Source organism: Ovis aries, chromosome 24 (assembly GCF_016772045.2).
Source record: "Ovis aries strain OAR_USU_Benz2616 breed Rambouillet chromosome 24, ARS-UI_Ramb_v3.0, whole genome shotgun sequence".
Lineage (NCBI taxonomy): Eukaryota > Metazoa > Chordata > Mammalia > Artiodactyla > Bovidae > Ovis > Ovis aries.
This window is the reverse complement of record NC_056077.1, coordinates 26,188,110-26,210,307: the sequence shown is the minus strand read 5'-3', so window position 1 is coordinate 26,210,307 and position 22,198 is coordinate 26,188,110. Positions and strand designations below refer to the sequence as shown.

Genomic DNA, 22,198 nt, shown 5'->3' with positions numbered 1-22,198 from the left:
TTATCCATCCCACTGGTGGTGGACATTGGGTTCTTTGGACTCTTTGGATATTATGAATAGTGGTATTGTGAACATTTGTGTACATTTCGTGGGGTACAAATTTCTCTTGGCTATATTGTCAAGGAGTAGAATTACAGGGTCATAAAGTATGCATGTGTTCATTTTCCAAAATGATTATACCCGTTTATAGTCCCACCAGCAGCATCTTCAGCAATTCCTGTCACTGTCTTTTAAACTTTAGCTGTTCTGATAGATTTGTGGCATTATATTGTTTTTAATTTACATTTCTATGATGATTAATGAGGTTGAGTACTTGTTCTATGTATCAGCTTTTGGAGTATCCTCTTTTATAACTATTAGCCTGTTGAAAAAAATGAGTCATTTATCTTTTCCTTATTGATTTGCAGAGGTTATTTTACGCTGAGTTCTCTGTTACCCATATTGATGATATCTTTTTCCATTTTGCGGCTTTCTTTTACACTCTCTTCATGGTGCCATTTGATGACCATTTCCATTTATCAGTCTTTTTCTTTATGTTTAGTGTTTTCAACAATTTTTTCCCTACCCCGGGGTCATGAGGATGATCTATATTTTCTAGAAGCTTTGTTGTTTTACCTTTTATATTTTATATCCGCCATGTAACTGAAATTTTATTGTGTGTGGAATGTGCCTTGCTTGGTTTTTAGCTGACCTCGTTTTTTTGTTCTGTAAGATCTGGGTCTTAAATCGTGTCCAGGATGGGAAGCAGTCAGGTGTGTCTGAATTCTGAATGTTCTTCATCAGTTAATCAGTGCAGTGCTTGAATAGCCTTTGGGAATTGAAACCTCTCTTCCTACCACATCAGGGCACTTGGTTTTGTTTTATTTCTTTGTCCTTTGATTACTTGAAAGTGTAGTCTCATGTGCTTACTTATCACTAATTTCTTAACCCATTGCTGTCTGAATTCTGGCTTCATCACCTGCTTAAAACAACTGGCAAGGGGTCCACTGGCCATCTTGCCAATTAGGGATAGTTCTCCAGTATCCCTTCAACCATTTGCAGGTCTTGAATGTTATCCTTTATATCTCTGTTCTGACTGTGTGACCTTAGTAAAGTCTCAGCCTCCTTTCCTTCCCCTCAAAATAGTTGCGTTTTGAAATCCAGTTAGAAAAGCCCCACTAAATTAAATATGTTTGGGACAAAGCCCTTAGGGTGTGAATCTCCAGTTTCAAAGGAGGCCTGAGTACTTCTATTGTTTTGCTTTGGTCTGCTTTCATTTGGTATCTGGGACTAAATAAAAACGATAGCAGCCATACTGTGAATTAGATAGCTCCTAGGAGTTTACCCAGCAGCTTAATGTGGAGTGTTTCATTTGATCCTCTTAACACCCCGTGGGGTAGGTATTCCTTTTGCAGTTAGAGAAGTGCTTGAAAATGCAAACAGAACGTTATTTGTTCTTGTTGAGAAATTCCTGGTGATGGCACTAGGTTATTAGGTTTTGGAGGTTTCCTTTTTCATATAGTGACCATCATTTGGTAAGAAGCACATCCTATGGTTTTGGTGGGTGTTCATCTTTCCCCTTTCTGTGGGAATGTTAGCTTCTTGGGTTGGACCTGTGAGGTTGGGTGTGATGGGACTGGAGTGGAGATAGAGATGGATTTTCTGTGGAGGCAGAAACTTGCTGCAGCAGCTATGACCAGTGATTGGCAAGTTCATGAACTTCTCCCTCAAGAACCCATCTGAAATAAACCTTGACAGCCTGAACGTGATGAGTTCACGTTTTTTCTAGTCTACGCTGGTGTCGTTCACTAAGAATAAGTTGTGGAGGGACTCCCTGGTGGTCCAGTGGTTAAGACTCCATGCTTCCACTGCAGGGGGCCCAGGTTTTATCCCTGGTAAAGACCCCATATGCTGCATGCTTCGGCCAAAAAGTAAAGAATCACTTGTGGAGCAGGTGTGACTTGAAGATGTGTCTTTAGTGTTCAGGAACTTATTTTGGCTCCTGAAAACTATTGATTTATTTTAGCTAAATAGCTGGCTTTAGTTCAAGAAATATGTCTTGATTTATGGCTATTGTTTTTATTATTATTTTTTTTGCCAAAACGTTACTTTAACATAGATTTTCCTTTGGTTCTTTCAAATCTTCTCACAAACTTTTAAAAACCAAAAATCATTTTTTCAGATGAAATGGTACACCAAGTTGATCTATGAGGCAGACCAAAGCATTCTTTTATTTATATAAATTCATTTTGAAATTTGAATTTATAACACTTAGAAAATCTGTCCGAACAGTGAGACCGTTTTGATCAACACAAACACACACACAAAAGGATTGCAGTCTTATTTTTGTCCCACATTCTGGTTATTTCTGCATTAAAAAATTGTGTAGTTTAGAATTAAGCAGCTTGCAATCCAACAGTTTTTCTTGGTTGAACTGATGTATTGGTTTGAAAGAGGAATAGAGGGCTAATGCTTATCGTGAAATTCAGACAGGAAAGTCCTTTGGATTCACAAGTGCTAGAACTGTTGAGCAGTAATTCGTCACCCCACATGTCAAGAGTTCAGCTGTCATTGCAGGGCTGTCACCGTGACCGCGGCATGGGAGGGACAGCTGTGCCTGGCACTGCTTGAGTGTGACCCCCGTGTGCGGAGGCGTGTTTACATGTGCTGGTTGGTGTAGATGGGCTGGCACAAGCCTGATTCAGCCTGTATAATTAATACCAGTCCTAAAAAGTGCTGGTTCACCCACAGAAGTGGCCCAAGTTCCTCAGTCTCCTGAAAAGCCAGTTACCAAGTAGAGGCCCCTGCTAATACTACAGTTTGATACGTGACACATTTGAATGTGGACTTGTTTTAAATGCAGTTTTTTAGACAAATGTCTATTTGTTTATTCGGCTGTGATGGGTCTGATTTGCGGCAGGCAGGATCTTCCATCGTGGCGCACAGACTCTCTAGTTGTGATACAAGGGCTCCAAAGCCCACGGGCTCAGTAGTCAGCGACCCAAGGGCCAGCAGCAGAATCTTAGTTCCCTGACTAGGGATCAAACCTGTGTCCCCTGCATTGCGAAGTATATTCTTGACCACTGGGCCACCAGGGAAGTTCCCTTAAAATGCAGTTTTAATGGTCAGCTCTCACTCTGGGGGTAGTGGAGAGGATATGGGGAAGGTGGGTGGAAAGGAGGAAATTAATAGACGACTAAGAAATCAGAACTGCTGTTGTCTCCTGATCATCTCATGGTAGATTAATGCCAGTGAAGATTCACAAAGGGCCTGCTAGTGCTCACCTTGTCATAGACTGGTTGGCTATGTGAGGAGTGTTGACTCAAGTTCATTGCTGTGCTTGATGTTCCTGCCTTCAGTAAGAGAAGAGGAAGTGGGTTTGGGGCTCCGCATGGAAAAGGGAGAGGAGGAGCCCTGGGGCCCCTCTCTTCTCATTCTCCGCTGGCGTGGTTCAGCTGAGAGTAGGGCTCTCTGCGGGTCTGTGGTTGGGAGGTGCTCTTATTTTGAGTCCTTGCTCTGCTTGGCTCTTAGCTACACCTTAATCTCTGTTGGCTGCTCATGTGAAATTGAGAGTTGAGGGATCATGTTTGGCTCCTGGAGTCCCTTTGAAACCCCCCAGAAATCCATGCGGCAGTTTGACTGCAGTTGTTCTGAGTCAGAATATGGCCAGTAGTCTGCTGGCTCATATTACGGTAAAGAATCCACCTGCAATGCAGGAGACCTGGGTTTGAGCCCTGGGTCAGGAACAGCCCCTGGAGAAGGGAATGGCTACCTACTCCAGTATTCTTGCCTGGAGAATTTCATGGACAGAGAAACCTGGCGGGCTACAGTCCATGGAGTCTCAAAGAGTTGGACACAACTGAGCGACTATTATTAACACATGCTATTCAGACAAGGGGCAAATATATTGTTGATGGATAGTCTATAAAGCACCCTAACCTCTCTGAATCTCTTCACTCTACCTGTTCAGTCTAAAATAAATCAGGGACTGTTAATTTGCTTTTAATATGTTTCCAGAATTTTAAATTATCGCTCCCTTTTTCCTTAGCATAAATAATTGAAAATTAATTGCATAGTAACATGAATATATACAGTATTCTAAAGCTTTGGGCACTGAGCCAAGTGGGAAATTCCCTGCAATTTTTCTGGCTTATATCATGCATCTGAAGAATGTTGACAAGATGTTTTGAGGAAGTAAATTACTATGACTGTTGAATGTGACCTGGACGGAACTGAGGAGCATAGAACTGAAAATACAGTTGCTGATTTTTTTTCAAATTCCTTTGTTAGGCATCTGAAGAAGCCTCTCTCAGGGCATTGGAAAGTCTGATGACAGAGTTTTTCCATGACTGTACAACCAATGAAAGGAAACGTGAGATAGGTAAGTGAAGTGTTGAATTCTAAAGAGTCATTTATAACGAACAGACCCCAGAGGGGAGGAAGGAGTTGGTACTCTGGACTGGTCAAGCCTAAATGTTTCCCCTTGAGTTCTGGCTTTTTTTGCTCCAGTGCTGCTGGTCAGTGACTGGTGGGGTCTACAGACCTAGCTGCGATGGATGTCGTCAGCAGAGCCCACTTTAATCCAGAGTGATGGATTTTCTTTCCTTTGGCTGTATGTGGAAACCCCTCCTCCTGCTTTGCTTTTAATTTCAACAGTGTTGAACTTTTACAAGACGTCTGTGACTTAATAAAAAAAAAAAAATCTCATAAAAAGCATTAAAACAATCATACTTTTGGTGTGTAGAAGTCTAGCTGAAATCTTATCTAGTGCCCAGAGATCCTTTAACCGGTGTTACCTCCAGTTCTTGCTTTTTCCTTATCACCATTGTTATTCCTCTCCTTCTGAAACTTTTGTTGAACAGAAGCTTCAAACAACAGAGAGATGTAGGTATGGATAACTTCAGGTATTCTCAGCACCTTCTAGAACCTCTTTGTGAATTTTATGTTCATCTACATGCACGCTATTCATTAAAGCATGCTTTACATTAGAAGGGTGTTCAAGTGTGAGATCTCTGCTTCAGAGACATGCTGTACTTTGGTCCTAGAGTAGTCTTTCTCTCTGTGTCTCCAAGTCTTCACTTAACCCCTGAACTTGAAGATGAAAACTGTTTTTCCTGATCCAAACTGGCAGGCCTGCCCCTGCATGTCTGGCTGCTCTGCACTGACCTTCATTGCTTTCACTTCCTTGGAGGCCTTTTTCTGTGTCTGCAGGACTCTGTAGAGCCATTTCTCTGGCCCATGTGGCTTCTCTAAGTTATGTTAGCCAGCTGAGTGGTATGGCTGATCTCTCCCTTTGGTCCAAAGCTTGATTAGGGTTTGGATTTTCGGGTGGCCAGTCAGTAAAGCTTTGGCTGCAGCATCCTTTGAGCATCACATCAGATCCTGGGGGATGTACCTTCTTATCGCTTTTCATTTTAAACGTGATGGTCTCTTTTGGGCCTCCCATGTTTATGCCTTTTCCAAGGGAGTGTGCTATAGGGAACCAGAGCATTTATTAGTGGGGTTTGCTGACAGAAGCTGGGCCCACTTGGATGATCAGGCATCTGGCTCAGAAGACACCCTTTGCTTGCTCCCCTAGGTTCCCTTATTACTCAGTTGTGTTGATGCAACTCCTGCTCCCAGAGTGAGCCCCTTATTAGTTTTATGCTACCAAAGTACCTTACAGTAAAAACATCGTTGGTGATTTTTACCAAAGGAGGTGAAGGATCTTCCCCTTAAATCAGTCTGTTAAATATTCCAACACAAATTTCTCTGTAGTCCTGTTTTTAGCTTATAATGGACATGCTTTTGTTTTTCTCTTAAATTTCAGTTTGCAGTGCAAATGTTATTCATCTTCAGTGTTCATGCATTAAAAGTGGTATCATTTTAGCATGTTTGTATTCTAATCTGATTTTAAAGTAGTTTTAAATAACCAGATGCTACAAATGTCTAATTTGAATGCTAGCTAAAGGGAATCCGGGGGCTCAGTACCAGGCGTGCCTTAGTTCTGTTCTCTTTGTACCTAGTCTCCGTAGCTTTATTTGAGTGTGTGGGCTGGAACCACTTCTTGCTTCTTTTTTGACATCTTAGAATAAATTACAGTCTTTCCACGCTAGGTGGGGGAGAGGAGGGAGACCTTTTATTATAGGGGCCCCACCCATCCTCCACCAGAAATGTGTTATTAGTGCTCTAGAGACAGAGCTGATAGCAGGGAGCCTCTGGAGACGGATTGGTCATTTTTAAAAGTGGAGAAGGATGGAGCATCAAAGAGGAGCAGGGATTCGCTTGGGCTCAGACTCAGTGAGTTAGTGATAGAGTCTAGAACAGAGCCCAGAGCTCCTCATTACCAGTCAGAGGTCATTGTCTCTGGTTGGGCTTCGCCTCTGGGGTCCATGGAAGGTTTGCCCGATTATTGTAAGAAGGCACTGTGCGCTTGCTTCTCTGGGATTCGTAATGAGACTGCCCTGGTGCGTTTAGCCTGAGTGGTGGGGCTCTGGCAGAGCAGTAGGATCAGGATGGGCTGCTGTGCTCGCTGCTTTTCCGGGGGCTTTCGAGAATCTCTCAGGGTCACGGCCTTTGTATTTTTACCCACTTTGTGTTACATTGTATGACCCATGCAGTATAAAATATGACTTATGGGCAGCATGTCTGGAAGCACGGTGATAGGCTCTTAATGCTGCTGTCTGTCCAGCAGTCTCAGGAGGAAGAAAACCATTTCCAAGTGATTTGAGGTAGACAGGGTTGCTGGAAATCCCACAGTTGCTACTCTTTATTTACCGACTTCCGACTCTGGGTGGTGTTTTAAAATAAAACCAACTCACATGAAAGGAGTTAACCATCTTGAATTCTCTTGCATTTTTTTCCAACTCTGTATTTATAAGATTAGTCTTAATTTTTTTCCCTACTTTTCTAGCCGTCATTGTGTGTGTGTAATTGTATGTAAGAATAGTGTTGAGTGAGTGGCGTGGATATATCTACCTTATCTATCTGTCTATCTATCTAGATATATGTGTGTATAGCTGTACCCCAGAGGAAGTAAGTTACCAATCAGCCATCATAAGGCAAAAATGACATTCTTACAGCTATCTATCCACTCATTAGGTTAAGCACTTCAACAGTGACAGTTTCTCTGCCTAAGAAGGTGTCCATAGCTAGGTTATGTATTGGTATTTTAGACTCAGTGTTCATGGTCACCTTAGGTCAGAAAAATACTTATGCTTTGTCCTTTCTGTCTTGAAGAGTCAGCTGGATATTGTAGGTTTTTTTTTTTCTTTTTTTTTTTGGTGTCATTGCGTTGTGTGGCGAGAAGGAGTTAAAAAAATAATAATAAGACAACCCAGCTTTGTATTAATTTCATGTATTTTCATAGCTTTTTTGTTGCTGTTTAACTTTTCCAGAGGAACTTCTTAATAACTTTGCTCAGCAAATAGGAGCCTGGAGATTCTGCCTGTATTTTCTCTCCAGCACTAGGAATGACTATGTAATGATGTACAGTTTAACGGTTTTTGAGGTAAGTTGTCGGATACTTTTATACTATTCTGGAGAGTACTTTGTAGTCACATTGCCTTGTCCTTGGCGCTGGACTTCACTCTTGATGTGTACATGGTTGGGAAATAAGCACAGGGACTTCTTCCCACGTGCTGCCTTTGTCAGGATTCTCTCTCCTTGACACCAGAAGGTAAGATGGGGTAAGGTTGGGAGGGCTTCTGTGGTAACATATAATTTTGTCTTCCCTGTTATTATTTAAAAGAGATAATGAAAGAAAAGCAGTTTGGGAGGAGGGGTGTTACCATTATACCATCCCAACCACAGAAACCTTCGTTTATGTCAGCTCTCCTCCAGTCATTGTCTTCCAGTGCATACTTTTAAAAAATGGAGTTATAAGCTCACATTGCCCATGCCACGTGCATTCGGTCCCTCCCTCCCTACGCTTACCTTTATGTAATATTCCTGTAAGTGGTTGTACCTTTACGCACCAAACTGTTCTCCTGCCCCTACATTAAAGTTGTTTCTGTCATCATTTTTTAATAGAGACAATAGTGCAATAGAAAATTTTTGTACCTGCCCTTTTTTGTTTCCGTTAGATTATGTTGCCAGTTTTCCCAGAAATGAAGTTGTTGTATCATAGAATTTGAATATTTCATTATTCTCATTGCCAGATTGCTCCAAACCTTTGTTTGAAAGCAGAGTTTCTTGTTTGGGAGGTAGCTGCTGGTGCATGAAAGCCAGTTTGTTTAGTGTTAGATCGTTGTTGTTTAGTCACGAAGTTGTGTCCGACTCTTGCGACCCCGTGGAGTGTAGCCTGTCAGGCTCCTCTTTCCGTGGAATTTCCCAGGCAAGAATACTTGAGTAGGTTGCCATTTCTGTCTCCAGGGGATCTTCCCGACCCGGGGATTGAACTCGCATCTCCTGCATTGACAGGTGGATTCTTTACCACTTAGCCACCAGTAGATTGTTAACTTAAAAGATATGTGCTTGTTTTTCAGAACCTGATCAATAAAATGTGGCTTGGGGTCCCATCTCAGGATAAGATGGAAATCCGTAGCTGCCTGCCCAAACTCCTCTTGGCTCACCACAAAACCTTACCTTACTTCATCCGGAACAAGCTCTGCAAAGTGATTGTTGACATTGGCCGTCAAGATTGGCCCATGTTCTACCATGACTTTTTTACTAACATTTTACAGGTAAGGAGATACTTAGGGAAACTTGATCTTGCAAATAATTTGTTTGTAGGAGTGATTCTTTTCTGTTTGGAAGAGGCATTTTAAGACTTCTTTAGACCTGCAGTGGTGAGGGCTCTGTGGGGTTGATTAGCTCATTCACTTAAGCTTTGTTCTCCAGATGGGTTGTACGTTGGTGCAGTGGAGAAGGTGGGGGATGGGGAACCCCAATTGCTGTGGTAACCTCTTGTGAAATTTTGTCCAGCAAATATTGGAAGCCCTGTTGGGTGCCACTCTAGGTGTTGGGTGCCAGGATGAAGTTATAGTTAAGTGGGAAGATTGCTGTGCAAGTAATAATTACCCCACAGTATGTAACGACTGCAGTGGAGTATGCAGATTGTGGTGGTGACACGGCATTTAGACTCACGGAGGTGAGTGTTGCATTTCCAGTGTTGCTGGTAATGCGAGGTGGTGAAGTGGTAGAATGAGAGGCTGGGCTGATGGGCAGGGCCAGGGAAGGAAGGGCCTTGCTCTCGCAGGGGTCATCGGTGTTTGATTCACAGTCCTTTCTTGAGGACTGAGGAAAAGTTTGGAAAAGGGAGACAGTGTGGTCACAGTTTTATACTGGAATGACAGTTCTAGCAACAGTGTGAACTCTGGGTGGCAGAAGGGCGAGGTAGGAATGGAGGCTAGGAAGGCTGCTGCTGGAGACATTGAGTGAGCTGAGGGGCCTGAGCCGAGCTGGGGCCTGCCTGGTGAACCTTGGTGGGGAACAGAGGAGGCGGAATCGCGAGGCTTTGGGCAGGGACTGGGTTGTGGGGATGGGGGGAGGAGGAAGCTAGACTGCCTTCCAGGTTTCTGGCTCAGATGGTAGATTTTCCAGTCCAGGGATGGAGGAAGAAGAAATGGGTTTGGCTAGAAGATGGTGTGTTCAGTTTCATAGAGAATACATTTAAGATTTGTGTGTTGCTTCTGCGTCCATCAAGTGAGACATTAGGAAATGTGGATCTGGGTTCAGGATTTGGAAATCATCAGGGAATAGGTGGGACCTAAAAACCAAGGGGGAGATGCTTTCATTCTTTGACTCCTGTGATAAAGTTGGAAGTGTTTTTATATTATTGAGGCAGTCTTGGGTATGCAAGAAATGGGTATCATGTACAGATTATAGCAATAACAATCTTTGAAAATTGATTATAGTCTCAGTGACTGCAGGTTCAGAATTTTCCTAAACAGTACCATTTCCTAATGTTTGGCTGCTTCTCCCTACAAACCAGTTGAATGATACAGCAATTAAAACAACAGCAGCATCCATCTTGCTTTTCTCAGATTGCCTCTCAGAGTGGCACAGCAGTTCTTCATTCAGTACTATTTCGTTTTATATGGTGATTCATGTATCTAGAGATTTATTGCATTGATATTGTAAAGAAAATTCATGCATCTATTAAAATTTTTTTTCTGAGATTAGCATTTGTTTTATTTTTGGCCGCACTTGGTCTTTGTTGCTGCATGTAGGCTTTCTCTGGTTGCAGTGAGTGGGGCCTACTCTCTAGGTGACGATGTGTGGGCTCCTCATTGCAGTGGCTTCTCTTATTACTGAGCATGGGCTGTAGGGTGTTTGGGCTTCAGTAGTTGTGGCACATGGGCTTAGTTGCCCCACAGCATGTGGGAATCTTCCCGAAACAGGGATCAAACCTGTGTCCCCTGCGTTGGCAGGCAGATTATTAACCACTGGACCACTAGGAACGTCCAGATGCATGCATTTAGTAAACTATTTGTTGAATACCAGCCACATATCAATACTAATAACTAAGCACGTCGTGGGGGGATATAGTAGTGAACAAATACCCACCTTTATGGAGTTTATAATCCCAAGGGGGAGGTATCAGTAAGCAATAAGCAAATAACTTCTTTCAGGTAGTTAATAAAAGTATTGTGCAAAAACTAAATATAAGGTGAGGAGGAGGAAATACCAGGAGTATTATTTAGCGGGGATGATCCTGAAAGCCTTTTCTATGAAGCAGATATCTGAGCAGAAACCTGAGTGGAGGTGATGGAGGGAGCCATGTAGACATCCAGGGAACAGGAACAGTGTTGTAGGCAGAGGGAATAACCGTGCAAAGGACCTGAGGAGGGCAGGAGGCAGGAGCCTGGAGTTGGGGGTTAAGAGGCGAGAGGCTTGCTGGCTCTCTGACACAGTTCCCTTCTCTCCAAGTTGGAAAGAACTTGTGGTTACTCTCCATGTTCTCTAAGAGGGAGCCGGGAAGTCCACGGAGATGGAAAGGATCCGGAAGGTGTGGGTCTGAGTGGTTCCCTTTGTGGGTTGGTCAGTGGTGTGTCTTGTGTGAAGCAGCAATGTAAGGTGAGGCAGACAGAGAGCTGAGTCCTGTCGGCAGCAATGAGGATGGCCCCTGGCGCGAGGCAGTGCCTGTGGGATCATTTCCTTTGATGAAGAACAGACATTACTTATCTGCCCATGAGATTTAATTAATGATTGTAAATGAGAATTTGGAAGAGCACTTTTAGGTTCAGGTGCTCATGGAGATTCCAAAAGGGTAGCTGTCTTTCTCTCTTCCCCACTACTTCCCTCTTCCCACCCTTCATAAATGACTCCTTTCACTTCTTGCAGTCCTGAGGGCTTCAAAACACCCCTTTGTGGAAGGGACACTGAACCAGGAGGTGGTGATTTTTGTTCCAAATCACCTTGACTTTTAGCAACTCCTGCCACTTCTGTGAGCTTCCATTTCTTTCCTTGTAAGATGTGAGAATTGGACTAAGTGTTCTTTAAAATTCTTTCCAGTTGTCTTATTCTCTGCTTATCCTTGAATGACAACCAGTCAGTGGTATGAAAGCCATGTCAAGAACCATTGGTGTTCCATTGCTGACATTTCTGATAATGATGATAAATTTCTTCAGGTATGAGTAAACAAGATCAAACTGGTTCTGGAATCAACTTCACCATTATATGATCTTCTGATTAAATCATCTGAAAGTTTTTTTTTTTTTTTTTTTTTTTGGCTTAGTATCCACAGGGGTCCTGAAACCAGTCCCCTGAGGATACTGAGGAACAACTGTACTTCGCTGGTTTACCATTAGTTAGCCTTCTTTGTGCCTTAATTAGCCAGACACTGTGCTCAGAGCTGACTTTTTCCTGGCAGTTGATCCAGTCCCCCGTGACAACTCCCCTTGGGCTGATCATGTTGAAGACAACTTCAGAAGAGTTGGCTTGTCCCCGTGAGGACCTCAGCGTGGCTCGGAAGGAGGAGCTGCGGAAGCTACTGCTGGACCAGGTGCAGACGGTGCTTGGGCTGCTGACAGGTGAGCGGTTGGGTGGCACCAGGAGGCAGAGTTCTGTCTGCAGATGCCTGAGTGTGGCCCTGGAGCTCAGAGTTCTTGAGCTTTAGCTATTACCGAGACGGTGCGTGAAGACAGAAAGAATATGATGCCATAGTCCCAGCACCCAGCCCAGTGTCTGGCACATGGGAGGAACTAAAAAAAATGTTTGTAATTTATTTTCCTTTTAAAGTCTCCCCTTATTTGAACCTGACGATAGCTATGATTAATGAGATATAGACCGGGTCATGGGAAGGTGATTGAAATACTGATGACTACATTAAAAGTAAGGCAGATGGCAGGCACTTTATTTAAGACGATTTGCATTTAAATCACTAGAAGTTGGAGGAGGAAGACGTGAACGTTTCAGATACGGAGCGGGGAGGTGAGCCCAGGTGTGGAGTTGGAGCTCAGTGCGCCAGGTTGGAGCTGTGTATAGCGTTTGTTTTGTCATCTGGTCTGTTGTACTAGAGCCTTGTGATGATGAATGAAGAGTAGCAACAACTCAAAAGCAAACTGCAGAATGAGAGAGGATGGCAAGGAAGAGAATGGAGCCCCTGTGTCTTGAGGGCAGCAGGGCGGAGGCCGTGCCTGCTGAGCTCCTGGTGGAGCTGCAGGTTCTGAGACACCCGAGGCTCTGGGCTGTGCCAGGCAGTGAGGCCAGGCCACGCTGCTGGAGAAAATAGTGTAGGGAAGGGAAGGGTTTTATTTCCAGCTCTTTGACCGAGGCTGCTTTTTGGATGTCTAGGAACTTTTTTTTTTTTTTTTTTTTTGCATGTGTTAACAGAAGTGCTTAGCATGTGGTGGGCACTTAAAATTGGTTGTCAGAGTGCTTGATTAAAAAGTAAACTTGTCACTCCTCCCCTACCCCCCCGCCCCCTCATCTTTCCCCAAATCTCTAGGGGGAAACCCAGACCTCAGAGCATTTATTTATTCAAATCATATTTATTGACACCCGCAATTAGATGTTAAATTTCTAAAGTTAGGGACCATGTCTGATATCTGTGTCCTACTTGTGTGGACATTGACATTTTTTGAATCAAGATGTCATTCATGTATCATGAAGTCTACCATTTTAAAGTGTAGCAAGCAGCTCAGTGATTTTGAATAGAGTCTCAAGGCTGAACGACTAGCACACTGTCTAGAACATTTTCGTCACCCCCAACCCTGTCACCTCTCAATGGATTTTCCTATTTAGACTTTTCATAAAAATGGAACCATAGAATACGTGATTTTTAATGTCTGGCTTCTTTTGCTTAGCATGATATATTCAGAGTTTTCCATGTCGTAATATTAAATATTTTGAGAACAAAATATTTTTGAAAGCTTTTATGATCTTGTTATGTACCACGTTCTGTAAGGAGATACAAAGAGTGCTGAAACATAGTCCCTGCCCTCTTGTACTGTGTACTCTACTAGGGGAGAAGGATAATGTGCTAAGAGTTAGGGTAGTCATGTTTCATGTGCAGGCAAAACTGAGCAGGGAAGACTTCTTGGAGGAGGTGACAACTGAGTAAAATTCTGAGAGATAGGTAGCAGTTAGTCTGGTGAAAGGTCAGGTTGGATTGGAAGGAGAGCAGGTCAGAGATTGAGAAGGAGGTCACATGAGGAAGGAGCAGCTAACAGTGCAGTGTGATGAAGCCTGTGCGTGGGGTGCAGGTGAAGCCAGATTTGGAGAGCAAAGGCCCATGCCGAGATTGCGTGGGATGGTACTTATGTCTGGTAAGGAACGTGAGAAGATTGGTGGCAGCTTTGTGGGAGAGGATACACTGAGTTTGGAATATCCAAGTGGTGGTGTTCAGAAAAAGCAGTTGGAGAGAGAGACAGATTTTTAAATACTGATGTTGGGTCAAAGATATCAATACATCGTTTTTCTAAATCTGACTTTTATATGTTGGGTTTTATTTCTCTGTTCAACTCAGTTTCTCCTTTCTTGGTAGGTATCTTGGAGACTGTCTGGGACAAACACAGCGTGACTGCTGCCACCCCACCACCATCCCCGACCTCAGGAGAAAGCGGTATGGCCTGCAGCACACACGTGCTCCTCTCTTAACTGCACTCGGGGTCTCAGCAGGGTAACAAACGTTTATCTGTGCCATATACAGATGTAGATTCTTCCTTAATCTATTTTTGGCCTCTCTGCCTTTGTCTTCTGAGTAGCTGTCTTTCTTACTTCTTAGTTCCTTATAAGTACTTTCTAATATAATATTCTAAACAACATAGTTTGTTTTTTCTTGCCCATTAGGGAGATGGACTTTCAGCTTATGACTGCTGTCCCTCCTGGCTTTTTCTTTTTGCTTTTTCTTAAATTCCTTGGCTGTCTTGTTCCTGCTGAGGTTGGCGTGAACCTGTGGGCGTGACAGGTCTGCTTTGCAGGCCTGCAGGGGTCAGGTCATAGGAAGTGGGTGGCAGCCTGAAGGAGCTGAAGTGAGCCTGTGAAGTGTTTTCTTCTCCATGGGCTCAGGGAAAAGTCATGTTGGTCTGGGTGGACTAGGGACCAGTGTGCAGAGATCAGCACACCTTACTTCAGTTCAGATCCATTTGATAAAGTGTGGATGTATTTGCACTGCCCATTAACTAGTTTACTGGTGGCTTAGTATTGTCCCTGGAGAAGGCAATGGCACCCCACTCCAGTACTCTTGCCTGGAAAATCCCATGGATGGAGGAGCCTGGTGGGCTGCAGTCCATGGGATCGCTAGGAGTTGGACACGACTGAGCAACTTCACTTTTACTTTTCACTTTCATGCATTGGAGAAGGAAATGGCAGCCCACTCCAGTGTTCTTGCCTGGAGAATCCCAGGGATGGGGGAGCCTGGTGGGCTGCCGTCTCTGGGGTTGCGCAGAGTCAGACACGATTGAGGTGACTTAGCAGCAGCAGCAGCAGCATTGTCCGCAGTATTAATATCTGTTTCAAAAGTCAGAGTGCAGTTCACCTAAAAATGGCTCTTTTCAAGGATGGATGGAAAGAGGAAATTGTGTCTGAGCAGGAACTTTTAGTTTCTAAACGGCTTTTGTTTACACCAAGTGATCACAAATGCTTTTCAAGTAGAGGACATCCTGTGAAGTGGCGCACACTTCTTCCTCTACTGTAAAGGTTGATGTGGCTAATGAGAAATGTTTCCTCATCTTTCTCTTCTACCTCGGGAAATAGGCTGTTGAAATTGGACAGCTCTGAGCTCCAACGGTTTCATGTAGCCTGTTGTTAATATGTGGAAGTTGAAATTCTTGCAGTTACTGTAGAATTGAAAATATATTGAGGGTGAATTGAAAATGTAATTGAAGTTCTGAGGACTGCTCACAGTTTACTAATTTATTCCAATTCTATTTATCATACCTGGATTAAAAACCGTTAGAGTCTTTTGTCATACTTCTTAGATAAAAACTGTTAACAGAGTTCTAGAGGATATTAGAAGCCTACAAGAAATTGAATTTTATTTTTATTTGGTGGCAAACCTTCATTTTCAAAGTGGATATCTGAGGTGACTTAGCAGATTTATATTTTGAAATATTAAATGATTAAAGAAATTGCAAAGTTGGAGAGATTTGATTTTATACCTTGAAATCTCTTGCAATTTGGCTGATCTTAAAATTTGACCTTTTGGGAATTCCCTGGCAGTCCAGTGGTTAGGATTCTGCTCTCACTGCGGAGGACTCAGGTTCAACCCCTGCTTGGGGAACTAAGATCCGATAAGTCTCGAGGTGCGGCAAAAAATAAAATCTCATTTCAATAGTAATTTGCTAAAGTCAGTTCTTTAGATGGTTGAATACTAGCTTAGTGTCATGATTAAGAGAACAGCAGCAGTTTAGTAAAACTTGTTGTTTTCCAGTACCAAAAGCTGTGAGTTTTAGTTGACTTCTTTCAGGTACATACTCTGAGCTAACTCAGTTTATACTTTGATAGACTTATTTCCTGGAGGTCAGGTTGGGTGATATTAGATAATACAAACAATAAATGCTTGCCTAGGTTTTGTTCAGGCTTCCCTGGTGGCTCAGAGGTTAAAGCATCTGCCTCCAATGCGGGAGACCTGGGTTTGATCCCTGGGTTGGGAAGATTCCCTGGAGAAGGAAATGGCAATCCACTCCAGTATTCTTGCTTGGAGAATCCCATGGATGGAGAAGCCTAGTAGGTTACCGTCCATGGGGGTTGCAAAGAGTCGGACACAACTGAGTGACTTGACCTTCACCTAGGTTTTGTTTATGAGGTTAGGTGAAATAAAATAAGAACTCAGTTAACATTTCCATATAAATAAAACCTTAAAATATGATGCATACTTTTTGAGAGTTGCCTCTTAGGCACTACTACAATTTTTGAAGTTTTGAATTTTAGTATTTGAGACAAAGCAAAATAATTGAGACTAGTGGGAGGATGGACCAAGGAGTTAAGTAAACTTTTAAGCTGGCACACTTCCTCTTCAAGGGAAAAAAAAAAACAATTACATGTTCACTTGTTAACTCTTTTTCTCTTTGTGACAGTTGCAGGTGAAGTCATCAGGTCTTGCTTCACTGTTTGGGCAATACTGATGATTTAATCAACTTCTGTTTTGCTCAACTGCCTTTGTGCCCTTAAGACCCAGTTAAGTGGTAAAACTTTTAGAAAATTCTTTAGCTCTCTTGACTATCAGTTCAGTTTTATGGAGGAAATTCCTTCTGCGAAACTGTGAGGCCCAGTGAGTAGACCAGATAATCCCTAAGCACACACGGTGTGCAGTCCCTGCCAGACTCTCACTGCCCTGCCCAGCTGCCCGTCAGACTTGGCCCTGTGAGCTTTTGGTCTCTTTTTTCACATACTTTCTTGTAATATCATTTTCTGTCTGATCATTTTGAAAGAGTAAAACCCAGGGACTAGTCCCTGCAACAACTACTCTTAACAGTCTGGAGGTAGAAAAAGTGTTGATGAGTATATGTAGTTAATTTCTCAGAGTAGTTCCCCCAAATTGTTGACTCATCTCCTAAGCTCACTTCACCAGGCCATAATCCTGTGAAGTCAATGGTGGTTTTATATCTCATTTACTAAAAAGGAAGCTGGGGTTCATGGTGGTGGTGGGGGGTAACTTGCCAGAGGTCACATCACCAGTGGAGGGTTGCAGTGACGTGAACCATCATTCCAAGTTGAGGTGTGCCGTCTCCTGAGTTTGCTGTCTCAGTCACTCTCAGCACTTCTGCCCGCCGCCTCATTCCCCGGTGGAGTCCTGGCTCTGACGCCTACTCAGTTTACCTTCTCTGCCCTCGGATGTCCTCGTAGAAGAGCGCCTGTGCTCTGGGGAGTGAGGGAGGGGAGGTGGGTGTGTCCCATCTGCGTGCTGCGGGTCAGCTTCCTTCTGCACTCGTGCAGCCTCAGCCCTCTCCCTTAGGTACTCTCCTCTTGTCCCCCTTGTCTTGGGGGTGGGGAGGAAGTGGCCGAAATGGAATTACATAAATACTGTAGTTTTGAACTAGCTTTGATTGTTCTGTAGTAAAAATTAGGAGTCCATGTTGTCCTTGCCCACATGGTGTTTAGTTTTAAATACGTGTGTTCAGTTGTGACTAAGTTGCTTCAGTCATGTCCGACTCTGTGCAACCCTATGGACTGTAGCCCGCCAGGCTCCTCTGCCTATGGGGATTCTCCAGGCAAGAATACTGGAGTGGGTTGCTGTGCCCTCCTCCAGGGGATCTTCCTGACCCAGGGATTGAAGCCAGGCCTCTTTTGTCTTCCGCATTGGCAGACGTGTTCTTTACCGCTGGAGCCACCTGGGAAGCCCAGTTTTAAATATAGACTTGGACATAGACTGTTGATGGAAAGGTTTTAGGTAAATGTGTTAGAGAGCCTGAACTGATTGCGAGCAGTTTACACCTTCCTGTTTTTTTTTCCCCAAACTCTTTACAAGTTGCACAGGTTCATGCACTTACATATCTTCTCACCTGTAGAAAAAATGGGACTTGTTATCACAACTCTTAAGATCTTGTTTCCTCCTCCCAAGGGTTTCTTGAAAAGAGTTCCTCCCCATTTTACTGGACTGAGGCTACAGTTAGGTCAGAGGTTCTCAATTGGGGTGGTTTTGCCCTGCAGGGGATATTTGGCATTGTGGAGAAATTTTTTTTGTTTTTTGTTTTTAAAGAAAAAGAGCATTACTGGGATCTGGTGAGTGGAGGCCAGGGATGCTGGTAAATATCCTACAGTACATAGAACAACAAAGAATTAGTCAACCTCAGATGTGAGTAGTGCTGAGGCTGAGAAACACCTAGTAAAGGTAGAACGGAATAGAAAATGTGGAATTTCAGTAGGGAAGAAAATGAAGATGCTGAGGAGATCTTTTCATAAAAGCCCATTTACGAGTGTTCCAACCATGTCTGAGGTACTCCCAAATTAGTAAATGCCCCAGAGTAGCTCACATACTACTTTGGGCCTGAGTGCCTGTTGCTGCTGGTGCCTGGCCCATTTCGGGGATGATGAGGTCACTGACATGTTTTTGTATAATCAAGGAGGTAGCTTGTTAAAGGAGAAGGCAATGGCACCCCACTCCAGTACTCTTTTTTTTTTTAATTAAAAAAATTTTTTTTTAATTTTTATTTTTACTTTATTTTACTTTTACAATACTGTATTGGTTTTGCCATACATTGACATGAATCCACCATGGGTGTACATGCGTTCCCAAACATGAACCCCCCTCCCACCTCCCTCCCCATAACACCTCTCTGGGTCATCACCGTGCACCAGCCCCAAGCATGCTGTATCCTGCGTCGGACATAGACTGGCGATTCGATTCTTACATGATAGTATACATGTTACAATGCCATTCTCCCAAATCATCCCACCCTCTCCCTCTCCCTCTCCCTCTCCCTCTGAGTCCAAAAGTCCGTTATACACATCTGTGTCTTTTTGCTGTCTTGCATACAGGGTCGTCATTCCACTCCAGTACTCTTGCCTGGAAAATCCTATGGACGGAGGAGCCTGGTAGGCTGCAGTCCATGGGGTCGCAAAGAGTCAGACACGACTAAGCGACTTCACTTTCACTTTTCACTTTCATGCATTGGAGAAGGAAATGGCAACCCACTCCAGTGTTCTTGCCTGGAGAATCCCAGGGACAGGGGAGCCTGGTGGGCTGCCGTCTATGGGGTCACACAGAGTCGGACACGACTGAAGTGACTTAGCAGCAGCAGCAGCAGCAGCAGCTTGTTAAAGCTCTTAGCTTTGCTTTGGAAATACTGCGGCATGAAGCAGGGTATCTGTTCTGTGGGGACTCCTACACTGGGATTCAAGTAACAGTTTTGTTAAAAACTCTTCTTTGATTTACTAAAATTCCCCTGAAGATTGAGAGTTGAGTAAAATATTTTTATCGAGAAACATTAAAAGGTACTTGTTTTGAGAGGGGAGAATCAGAGATCACCCTGTATCATTATTAGTAGGTTGTATTTTATTTACCTTTGCATAATCCTGTTCAGTCTTCGTCCTTGTGCCGGTATCTTTTCTATAGTTTTGGTCATGGTGGACACACACTATTCTACATATGACTTTAGATCTTTGGTACTTTTCTATATTTGAACATTAGTTTTCTGACTGTTCATTCTTCCTGGCTACATAATCTTTCCTGACCTGGCTTCTGGTAAGGAGCATAGGCTTTGTGTATACTAAGACCCAAAGCCTTAGTTTTAGCTAGACCCTGGTTTTAGTTTCAACTCTGCCTCTGACTAGCTGAGGAACATGGGGGAAATGCCTAGTTTATCTGTGTTTTAGATATTCTAAATCCCCCTGGAAATCCCACTGTGGAAAAATTCTGAACTGAAGAAAAGGGCTGCCTTTTTTGTTTTGAAAGCCAGGATTTCTTTCTTTTCCATAAGGTTCAAGAGGCTTTAAAAAAGGCCCAGGGTCCCAAAGATGTCTGGGTGTAATTAAGATCATACTGAGGTGGTGTTGATTGGTTCCTCCATTGCGAAAGCCTCAGTTTGATCCTGGTTGATAAATGCTCTGATAATTTTAAGAGTTGGGTAATGGTGATTTCCTCTGACTTTGGCATCTTTTATAAAGGGCTGTTCCATGATCCATGTTCCATGTTCCATGATGAAAGAAGCAATACCAGAAATAGTCATTGATAGAGAATAGGTTGTGTGACTTAGGTGGATAGCTGCCACAGCAATCAAAATAATTAATCCAGTAACAAACTGAAATGTTTGCAGAGTCTTCTTGAATATCCTTCTGCATTATTCTCTGAAGCCAGGTTTTCTGATTATCAGCTTGGGTAGCTGAGATTATGATGAGTCTCATCTGGTATCAGATGTAGCTCTTTCAGAACAGAAACCAGCAAACACCTTTCAGGATAGATGCCAGGGGACAACTGTTTAATCTGGTTTTAACAATGGAAATTAAAGTCCTTATTAATAAATCACAAAAGCCTCATTTTAATGGCTGAGGAGATTGAGGCTGAGAAAGGTTAACTACTTTGTTCATATTAATCCAACATTAATATAAGGTGGCAGGTCTCAGTAGGTCTGGGGACCCCCGGAGGTCACCCCCATACCCTTTCAGGTCCCAGAGGTCAACCATGTGTTCATAAAAATTGCTAAGACATGGTTTGTCATTTTTATTCTCACTCTCAGGAGTGTACTGAAAAACAAGTGCATTCAGATCCTACATTGCAGGTAACCTTTAAGAAATTGGTACTTTTCAAATTTTGTTATTAGAATAGCTGCCATTATCTGAAAAGGCCACTAAAATACTCTCTTTCAGTTTTATTATCTGTAAAGCTGGGTTCTCTTCATGTCAGTAAAACAACAGATGGACTACAGAAGCAGATGAGAAAATCTGTCTTCTTTCAAAAGTGTGTTAGTCACTCAGTTGTATCTGACTCTTTGCGACCCATGGACTGTAGCCTGCCAGGTTTGTCTGTCCATGGAATTCTCCAGTCAAGAATACTGGAATGGGTAGCCATTCCCTTCTCCAGGGGATCTTCCCGACCCAGGCTCAAACTCTTATCTCCTTTATTGCAGGCAGACTCTTTACTTATCTGAGTCACCAGGGAAGCGCCTCATTTTCTTTTAAGCCACACAGTAAAGAGAGTTCCAAAAATGTAAAAGCAGTGCTATTCTTCACATTAACGTTTTGTAGGGCAAAGTATCTTTTTCATTTATAAATGTTATTTATGATAACAGGTAAATAGGCTTAATTATTATTAAATGAATTAAATATTTGAACAATTTCCAGTTTTAATTTCTAATGACAAATATCAATAGAAATAACCAATATAAACATGTTTTTGGTGTCTTCAATGATTTTTAAGAGTGTAAAGATTTCTAAGACCCCAAGATATGAAAACTGCTGCTAAGGTAAAAAAATATTTAAAATGTAAAAATTTATCTAGTATTCCACCTTCCAGAAATAGCATCATTTCAGACCTTTCTTTCTACGCAGATGTAAAGGTAGAGTAAGCTGAATAAAAGGACAAAATAGCATCATAACACGTATATTTATTTTTTAAAGAAAAGCTGTTTATTTTTTATTTTTTGGCTGCTGGGTCTTCATTGTTAAGCTCCAACTTCATCTCGTTGTGGTGCTCGGGCTTCTCATTCTCGTGGCTTCCTTGTTGCGGAGCATAGGCTCCAGGGCACACAAGCTTCACTAGTTGCGGCTCACGGGCTTAGTTACTCTGCAGCATGTGGGATCTTCCTGGACCAGGGAGCGAACCCTTGTTCCTTGCATTGGCGGGTGGATACTCAACCACTGGATCACCAGGGAAGTCCTATTTTTATTTTTTTATAAAGACTATTAAATTTTAGTTTTACTTGAATTTAACAGAAAGTACTAAATGGAAGTAATTGCTGACTGTGAGATACTTTTTCCACAAGGAATATTAGTTTGTAACAGATATCTCCAAAGATAAGAAAAGAAAGATTATGAAAACAAATTTCTGACTACATGTTTTAATTTTAGTCCATATATTTTGAGACTTAATGCTTGTGGAAGATGAGAAAGTTAGCTAGCACGGCCTTCTATTATTCTTCCGTTTGTTTGGTCTTGATTCTATATTTAATTCAGTACTTGCAGTAGTCCCTTTGCCACAGCTTCTCCATTCCGTAATTCTTCATTTTTATTTATCTCTTTATGTACATGGTTTCTTGTTCATTATTCTCCCTAAGAATTTGTGGGCAATATATTATTTGAATTTTTGCGTGTTTGAAAAAATGTCACCTTTCTTTATACTCAAAGAGACCTTTGGGCTTGAGTCATTCTTTGCCCCAGAACTTGCGACAGTGCACCACTGGTTTTCGGCTTTGAATGT

The 22,198-nt window shown here is 42.7% G+C and overlaps 1 protein-coding gene across 3 annotated transcripts in view; it reads left to right on the top strand.

The window, feature by feature from the left end:
- The window catches only part of XPO6 (exportin 6), a 108,221-nt gene that overhangs the window by 33,460 nt on the left and 52,563 nt on the right, over positions 1–22,198 (top strand). For 2 of the 3 annotated variants that reach the window (XM_012104315.4, XM_004020858.5), the window contains exons 2-6: positions 4,270–4,360; positions 7,356–7,468; positions 8,445–8,642; positions 11,774–11,933; positions 13,889–13,966. In XM_012104315.4, coding sequence (XP_011959705.2) covers positions 4,270–4,360; positions 7,356–7,468; positions 8,445–8,642; positions 11,774–11,933; positions 13,889–13,966 — 640 coding nt within the window. Of the gene's footprint in view, positions 1–4,269; positions 4,361–7,327; positions 7,469–8,444; positions 8,643–11,773; positions 11,934–13,888; positions 13,967–22,198 lie in introns of all 3 variants that reach the window. The other variant, XM_060406222.1, reaches the window with a different exon arrangement.